Source organism: Atta colombica, unplaced genomic scaffold (genome assembly GCF_001594045.1).
Source record: "Atta colombica isolate Treedump-2 unplaced genomic scaffold, Acol1.0 scaffold187, whole genome shotgun sequence".
Classification (NCBI taxonomy): domain Eukaryota; kingdom Metazoa; phylum Arthropoda; class Insecta; order Hymenoptera; family Formicidae; genus Atta; species Atta colombica.
In genome coordinates this window covers 1505092-1514607 of record NW_017259279.1, presented here as the reverse complement: position 1 = coordinate 1514607, position 9516 = coordinate 1505092, and the positions used below count along the sequence as shown (strand labels likewise).

Sequence of the window (9516 nt, the reverse complement as noted above, 5' to 3'; positions counted from 1 at the left end):
TATATATAAATTCTAATAAATAAAATAAATAATAGAATATCGTGAGATATTTGTAGAATAAGAGTACATTTACACATCATCTTTAATAACAGAAATAAACAAATTTTAGTATGTTTTCTGCATAGTAATGAAATTTGAACATTGAAAATAATTATATAATTACTCAAAGATGCGTTCTCATAACATGAATGAATTTCTAGTATACTCGATGCTGTAAGAATTGCGACAATATGCTACTGATTTTATCAATAATAGAGCGCAATTGATGCAACATGCTATGTTTAGTCTATCTGTCTATTCGGAAACATTGGTTGTTACTAATTATTGGTTGTTACGCGACATAACATATAGGCTGATATTCATAATCGGTTCTTATTTTGAAATTGTCTTAATAAGTAATATCTTATAAAATGCTAATATATAGATTGTCTCAAATTTCGCAAAATAGTGTTGAGAAAGTTCTAAAAAAATTAAGTAAAAAATTATTTGTAAATTTTTATTTTAAGTAGTAATTTTTAAATAATAAGAATTTAAATATAGCCATATTGCAATTATAGACGTTTAGATGGCTATCTGTTCATGAGTCGCGCGTAATAGTATTAATTAAAAAAGAGTTATTTCAGCGCGCTCACTAATGCGAGATCTATGTAGACAGAATATCAACTGATGCTTTTGATTGGCTATTACTCTTGCGACCTAAAAACGATTTCGCAAAAACATTGTAATCCAGCATAATCATTCATAAGTGATTATTTAATCGTAGTTAAGTGTCGCATTTAAACTCTTGCATCTCTAAAACTAATGCTTGAAACAAAAATATACAAATAACTTTTTTTTGGAAACTTAATTTTTCTAAAAATTTCTTTAGTAGTATTATATATATCTCTAATATAGTATTTTAAGTTACGAACTTTGGAACATCCCGTGCACCGCTTCACGATGATATTTATAGTCCGTTGTCTGTTTTGCACTAAAAATTGACTTTTATGTAAAATAAAAAAAAAATAAGAGAAATGATTTTGACAAATATTAATCCGAATCATGATTCTGAACAATATTCAAAAGTTTTTAACTGTCGGTCAAACTTGAATAATGCTAACGCCAGTGGTAGCGTAACTTTAAAGCGTAACTTCACTCTCGACTCGAAAAATACTTAATGAAAAATATGTTGATTTAGTGTTTTGAAGAGCTCTCAAAATAAGCTATAAGAATATGGAGATTTTCATTAAAAAAAAAAAATAAATGTAACTCGATCTTGAAGACGCTATCCAAGATTAAACTAATAAGACCGCGGTAGACAGATCATTTTAAATCCTACAACTTTTATTTGAAACATTTTTTGTATAAAACTTATATTTTTTATATAAAACTCATATTTTTCGAGATATGTTGGGATCCTGCTATTTTTTCCTCACCTCATATGTATAGATATATATGACATACTTTACATATGTATATACATAAAAAAATATGTACCACGTATTGATTAGAAATTTAAATAAGTGATATAAAAAGATTTTTAGAAGACATGAGAAGCTTCACATTATCTTAGACGCCCTACATTGGAATTTGCTTTCACGCCTCAGTTAGAAAATTACGAAGTTTCTGAAACACAAATCCGCTAATTTTTCACACTTGACGAACCAATCGCAACAAATGAATAAAAAGAAAATAAAAAGAAAAATTACTAATTTTAATAATTTTTTATTTTATTTTTGTATTCATCTTTAATTTATACCATGTAAATTAATGAAACATATTTCATTTTTTGTTGTGTAGTGATATATTTTGTAATTATTACAATTTAAATTACATTTTCTCTCATCTCAGTTATTGACAATATTTCGAGAAAACGTATGTTTAGTATGTATGGACGCTCTAAAAATTATTGGTGTCTATTTAAATTTTGCGATTTTCCAAATATTGCGCATTATGTTATAGCGTATCATTTTAATGCGTCGCAACATTCTCGGGAGGCATAATATGCAAACCTCCATCTACAAGCAATGTCACCCCTGTCATAAAACTAGCATCGTCACTTGCTAAAAATGCAATGGTTTTTGCGATTTCCAAAGAATCGCCGTTTCTCCCTAAAGCATGCATCCCTTTGATCTGCTCATAACGGATTTTAATTTGTTCTTGGCTCAGTCCACTGTTGCGAAGGATATTTGTTTGTACAGCGCCAGGATTTACGGAATTCACACGCACCTATATCGTATTTTAAAAATAATATGATGTTCAAAATAATATTTATTGTTGAAAAAAGAAAATAGTCATTATTCTTACACGCACCTGTCGTGATGCCAATTCTAAAGCAACGCAACGCGTAAATTGATCCAGAGCCGCCTTACTCATGGAATATGGCAGACTATTCTTCAGTACTCGTAATCCAGCCACGCTTGAAACATTTACAATGTTACCTTTCGTTTTGATTAAATGTGGCACTGCTAGTGTAGTCAATTGAAATACTGATCGAACATTTACATTGAAAATACTGTAAACACATTTACATAAAAAACATGTTTTTGTTATCAGTACGTTTTCAAATAAAACAGAATTTATCAATATTCATACATGTTTATACATACTATCAACTTATCATTACATACTTGTCGTATTGTTTTAAACTTGTAGTTTCTATATCGCCGAATTCTGCAATCGCAGCATTATTAACTAAAATATCTATTTTGCCATAATGTTTGATCGTCGAGTCGATAATATTTTTCACATCATTCTCATTGGCTAGATCTCCCGTTATAATAAACGGTTTAGGTTGTCCACATTGTTCGGCTACTTTGTCTAAATTGTGCTTATTACGCCCTGTTATCGATAGCAATGCACCAAGCTGAGCAAAGTGAATAGCTGTTTCAGCTCCAATTCCTGAACTGGCTCCTGTTATCAGAACAACTTTTCCCGCAAAAGACATCTAAAATAGATAAGATTTTTAAGACTAGATGTATCCATTAGCGCTCCATTTCTCAAGCAGCCATAAATAAATTAAATCCGATCACATTAAATTGTTACATTACGTCACATAATCTAAGACAATAATACGAATCTAATATAATTATTATGTAGTTAATGGAACTTGCATTTATAATTAAATAGTTTCTTTTAAAGGCATTAGATTTTGTAAGAAGAAATGAAAAAAAAAGTAGAATTAAGACATCGATTATCTTTTCGAATTATGTAAAACAATAGTGGTGTTTACAAATGTATAATTACTTACTATGACAGTACAACAATATTGAATGATGATCACAAAACGGCAAAACTTATAATCTTACCAAGCGATACGAAACGCGATATTATATTTATGAAAGCAAAATTCGTACTGCAACAGTATATATATCTATATATATATATATATATATATATGTATAAGCAAACGCTACGGTAATGTGATATTGATACGCCAGTTTATACATTTATCTGTTCCACTCTTCTATTATAGAATGATAACACGGAACGATAACACGTATCATTTAATCGTGACTTTGTCAAAATAAGAAATCATGAAACATTTCTTATTTTAAATCATCTGTTCTTGCATATAATAGTTAATAATAATTATTATTTAAGCAGTTAAAAAAGTCATATTAATATAAAATAGCTCCAATGATTGTCAAGATTAAATTACTTTTCGATCAGTTAGAATACATTTAATGTCATTTCGATGTTATCGCATAATCTGTTCTACTTAAAAACTTTTCTCTCTTGTAATTATACTCTTTTGTAATTATACGGTATATATATATGGAATTATACGATGGAACACTTTGAGCTTCCATTATTGAGAATGAATTAATTTGACTTTGATTTATTACTTCTCAATATATTTCATCAAACCAAAAAGAACAACAAATTACTATAAAAATAATATTCTAATGATTGAATCTTATTTCAATAAAATCAATAAAAGGAAATAATAAGAAATGATATTTGTTTCGGAATGTAATTATATGATAAATTACGTTAAAAAACGGTAAAATCTTGAAAATAAATAACACTTTTTTTCACCGCTTTTTTTCGATATTTTTAAGAATATAGTTATATAATAGCAATCGAAATATTTCTAAAAAAATTAAATAAAAAATTATTTGTAAAATTTTATTTTAAGTAGTAGTATTTTTAAATAATAAGAGTTTAAATATAGCCATTGCAATTATAGACTACATTTAAATGACTATCTGTCCATGAGTCGCGCAGTATATAATAGTATGTAATAGTATTAATTAAAAAGGGCTACTTCTGCGCACTTCTGAGCACTTCAGCGTGCTCACTAATGCGAGATCTATGTGGTAGACAATCAGAATATCAACTATTAATGCTTCTGATTGGCTACTGAAATCATTTTTGCAACTTTAAATTTCGCGAATACATTATAATCCAGCACAATTACAAGTGATTATTTATAAACATAGTTTGTAATTAGTCATATTTAAATATCGCTTGTATCTAAAACTAATGCTTGAAATAAAAACATACAAATAACTTTTTTTGGAAACTGTATTTTTCTAAAAATTTCTTGTTATAGTATTTTGAGTTATAAATTTTGAGATATCCCGTGCACTGCTCGATGATTGATATTTATATTCCATTGTCTGTTTTGCACTAAAAATTCATTTTTCGTAAAATAAAAAAAGAAAAAAATAATTTCGACAAATGAGAATATCCAAACCATGATTCTGAACAACATTCAAAAGTTTTAAACCGTTGGACACCTTGAATATGCTAACTAACGCCAGTGGAAGCATAACTTTAAAACTTCATAATTCGAAAAATACGTAATAAAAAAATATGTTGATTTAATGTTTGAAGAGCTCTCAAAATAAACTAGAAGAATATGGAGATTTCTATTAAAAAAAATAAATGTAATTCGATCTTGGTGATGTTACTCAAGGTTAAATCGAAAAGACCGGTAGACAGATCTTGTTAAACCCTACAATTTTTATCTGAAATATTTTTGTATAAAACTTATATTTTTCGAGATATGTCTGCATCCTGCTATTTTTTCCTCATCCCGTATTTATGATGTACTTTATATATGTATATATTGGGTTGTCCGGAAAGTTCATGCCGACTAACCTATATAATTTAATAAATGTATACTAAAATTTAAATTTTCTGCGTTTCAATTTTCCTTCAACATCGGCACGAACTTTCCGGACAACCCAATACATAAAAAAATATGTATATACCACGTATTGATTAGAAATTTAGATAAATGATATAAGAATATTTCTAGAAGACAATAGAGGCTTTACACTGTCTTAGACGTTCTAACTGGAATTTGCTTTCACGCATCAATTAGAGATTTGCTAAATTTCTTAATATAAATCCGTTCATTTTTTAAAATGACGAGCTCATTACAACGAATGAATAACAAGAAAATAAAAGAAAATTTCACTAATTTTAATAATTTTATCTTTTATTTTTATATTCATCTTGATATCGTGGGTATATTAATAAAAATATATTTCATACTTTCTTTTATAATAATTATATATTAAGTAAATTATTACAATGTAAAATTACATTTTCTGAGTTTAGCTTTTGAAAATATTTCCAGAAAACATCTGTTTTATTATTCATGGACACTCTAAAAATTATCTGTATCTATTTCAATTTTGCGCTTCTCCAAATTTTTCTTTACGTTGGAGCGTACATTTTATGGCCTCGCAACATCTAGATTTAAGCAGACATAACATGCCAACCTCCATCTACAGGCATTGTTATCCCTGTTATAAAACTAGCATCGTCACTTGCTAGAAATGCAATGGTTTTTGCGATTTCCAAAGTGTCACCGTTTCTTCCTAAAGCATGCCCCCCTTTCAACTGCTCGAAAACGATTTTAATCTGTTCTTGGGTCAGCCCAGTGTTCCGAAGGATATTTGTTGGTACAGCGCCAGGATTTACGGAATTCACACGCACCTATATTGTATTTTAAAAATAATAATATGATGCATCTATGTCGTATTTTCAAAATTATATTTATAATTTCAACTATTGTTGAAAAAATAAAACTGCCATTATCCTTACACGCACCTGTCGTGATGCCAATTCTAAAGCAACGCAACGCGTAAATTGATCCAGAGCTGCCTTACTCATGCAATATGGCAGATTATTTTTCAATGGTCGTAATCCAGCCACGCTTGAAACATTTACAATGTTGCCTTTCGTTTTGATTAAATATGGCACTGCTAGTGTAGTCAATTGAAATACTGATCGAACATTTACATTGAAAATACTGTAAACACATTTACATAAAAAACACGTTTTTGTTATATTACGTTTTCATAATAAAACAGAATTTATCAATATTCATACATACAATTTATATATACTATCAACTTTACATACTTGTCGTATTGTTCTAAGCTTGGAGTTTCTATACTACCGAATTTTACAATTGCAGCGTTATTAACTAAAACATCTAATTTGCCATAATGCTTGATCGTCGAGTCGATAATATTTTTCACATCATTCTCATTGGCTAAATCTCCCGTTATAATAAACGGTTTAGGCTGTCCACATTGTTCGGCTACCTTGTCTAAATTGTGCTTATTACGCCCTGTTATCGATAGCAATGCACTAAGCTGAGCAAAATGAATAGCTGTTTCAGCTCCAATTCCTGAACTGGCTCCTGTTATCAGAACAACTTTTCCCATAAAAGACATCTAAAATAGATAAGATTTTTCATACTGGATATATGTAGTACCCCGCTGTGTAGTACACTGCTCATTAAGTTATAAGTAAAAATTAAATCCGATCACATTAAATTGCTATATTATGTTATATAATCTAAGACAGTGATATTACGAGAATCTAATATAATTATTATGTAACTAATAGAATTATATTTGCATTTGCAAATATAAATTAGCAAAAATATATATAATTTTTTTTAAAAAGATTAAATTTTTTGAGAAGAAGACAAAAAGAGATGTAAAATTAAAATTAATTTGTGGATTATTGTTTCGAATTACGTAAAACAATACGGTTTGTGTTTAACAAATGTATAAATACTTATTGCGATACAATTGCAGCGGTAATACAAGGATATCGAACAATATCCACAAAATGACGAAACTTATAATCTCGAGCGATATAAAATGCAATATCATGTTTGTGATAGCGAAGTCCGTAATGCAGCAGTATAATATATGTAAGCAAATATTATACAATAATATAATTGACACCGGTTTATATATTTACTTCTTCTATTTTTTTATTCCGCAGCAATAACACGTTCATTTAATTGTGAAACACTTCCTGCTGTAACATATTTTAAATCATCTGTCCTTGCACATAATAATTAATAATAATTATAATTCAAACAATTCAAAAAGTCATGTTGATATCAAAATAGCTGTGATTGTCAATATTACTCTAGTTACTATGTAATAAATTGCGATTTATTTAATCGTTATCGTAATCTGTTTTGCTTGGAAAGCAATTTCTCTTTTAATTATATGATATGTATTATACGATAGAAAAATTTGAGCTTTTTTTGTTAGGAATAAATTAGATTTTTATTTATTTCTTCTCCGATTTCATCAAATCAAAAAGAACAAATTACTGTAAAAATTATATCATATTTTAATGATTGAATCGACTTTCAATAGAAAATAAAAGAAATCAATAGAAAACGATGTTTTTTCGGAATATAAACTGATAAGTTACTATAAATAAATTTTAAAAACGCTAAAAATTACGATCGAAAACAAAATTGATATGATGATGAAATAAGATTGCTTTGAAATGATTGTTTCTTATCGTTATCTTTATTTTTTTAACGGAGTTAAAACAGCAAATTTCTATACATGTATGTTGCAATAAGATATTGTGAAATCTGTAGACTAAGATTACCTTGCACATTTGTAATCACCATTAATCGGATTTAATAATATAGTAGTAGTTATTGGCTGCGTTGCAGAAAAGAAAACTGACATTTTACATCAGTATATTACAGTTATTGACTGGATTTTATCCAGCAAAATTGGATAAACTGTATAATCGAATTTTATCCGGAAATTATTTCAACCTCAATAAAGAGATTGTAAAAGTAAAATCTAATTGTTTAAATTATATTATCATACATTATATATGTTAATTAATATTTAAACATTAATAAAAAAATATGTAGTTTTTTATATATTGGTCAAATGTACATATAAAATATACATATGTATACATAAAATATACATATGTACATATAAAATGTACATATAATATATTTAAAAAATTTAAATTTTAAATATGTATTATAATTATTTCTATCCAAATTATGGAAAACGACTTTTTCATAATCCGGCCAGATATTTGAACGACTCGGTAAAGAGATATCTATCATGAAACAAGTTGGAGTGAATTCCAATAATTCCAATTTATTCCGAATAATTCCATAATATCGATTTTGTAATTTTTCCTTAGGACGGAAACGTGAAAAGTGAAATTTTTTTGTATGATAGGTGTATATATACATACTTATATATATCAAAATACATAAAAATCACTTTTCACATTTCCGCTTTAGAGAAAAAGACATGATAGATACCCTGATGACTACGTGGATTATAAAAAATCGATCAAATATATAGAGGCTGGATATTACCGGATATCCGTTGCATCTTTAGATCAGAAATATTATTTAAATATTATAATTTATTTAAAATATTATATAAAAACGTTGCTGAATATTTCACATAAAATCAATATTTCAAATGTTTATTTAATTTTCTTGCTTACTGATTACATCATGTGTTCTAAGATAGTAATATTATAAATTTAATGTTATTGACTGCGTAAAACGCATGATGCGCACATATTATTTATTGCTCATCTTGTAGCTCATCGAATGTCAAAAAAGAATAAAATAGTTCATCATGCGCATCGTACAGAACTCGCAGCGATTATAGCTAATAATATTATATTTGTATTAGCAAATACCGATTTAATTATATAACAATAGTAAACTATGTTTAGCAAATGTAATAAATACTTACCGTAGTACAACGATATTAAACGATTCACAAAATTTATAATTTCGAGCGAAAAAAGATACAATATTGCGTTTGTAAGATCGTAGATGCGATCCGTATCAGTGCATCGTCAGCAAACACGTTATACCAAAAAAATGCATAACTTAAATTGGCACTTTACATATTATAAGACATGTCCCACTCCTTTATTTAAAAACAGTAAGACATCATTTAGTCATGATTAAATATTATAACAGATAAAAACAGGAAACAAAACGTTTCCGTTGTAAGATACATTTTGAATTGTCTATCATTAATGCGCATATAATTAATAATTACAGCCCAAGCAGAAGAAAACATCTTGTTAACATCAAAGCACTTCCCGATAAAAAATTTTTTATATAAGAATATACATATATATATATATGCATACATGTAAATATAATAGGTATATGTATGTATAAATATTATTGTATTTGTAAAATTATGTACATATAATATATACATAAATATAATATATACATATAAATAT

General features: G+C 27.6%; 2 protein-coding genes across 4 annotated transcripts in view; both read right to left on the bottom strand.

The window, feature by feature from the left end:
• LOC108686550 (3-oxoacyl-[acyl-carrier-protein] reductase FabG-like) overlaps positions 1–3329 on the bottom strand; it is a 7328-nt gene extending 3999 nt beyond the window's left edge. The window contains 4 exon segments of the mRNA XM_018191912.1: positions 2289–2303; positions 2305–2494; positions 2610–2926; positions 3230–3329. Coding sequence (XP_018047401.1) covers positions 2289–2303; positions 2305–2494; positions 2610–2926 — 522 coding nt within the window. The 5' untranslated portion in view covers positions 3230–3329.
• The window catches only part of LOC108686541 (3-oxoacyl-[acyl-carrier-protein] reductase FabG-like), an 8290-nt gene continuing 548 nt past the window's right edge, over positions 1775–9516 (bottom strand). The window contains exons 1-4 of one of the 3 annotated variants that reach the window (XM_018191900.1): positions 9009–9135; positions 6364–6680; positions 6049–6250; positions 1775–2208 (exon numbers count right to left, since the gene is read on the bottom strand). In XM_018191900.1, coding sequence (XP_018047389.1) covers positions 1951–2208; positions 6049–6250; positions 6364–6680 — 777 coding nt within the window. In that variant the 5' untranslated portion in view covers positions 9009–9135 and the 3' untranslated portion in view covers positions 1775–1950. Of the gene's footprint in view, positions 2209–5638; positions 5935–6048; positions 6251–6363; positions 6681–9008; positions 9149–9516 lie in introns of those variants that run through there. The other 2 variants (XM_018191902.1, XM_018191901.1) reach the window with 2 other exon arrangements.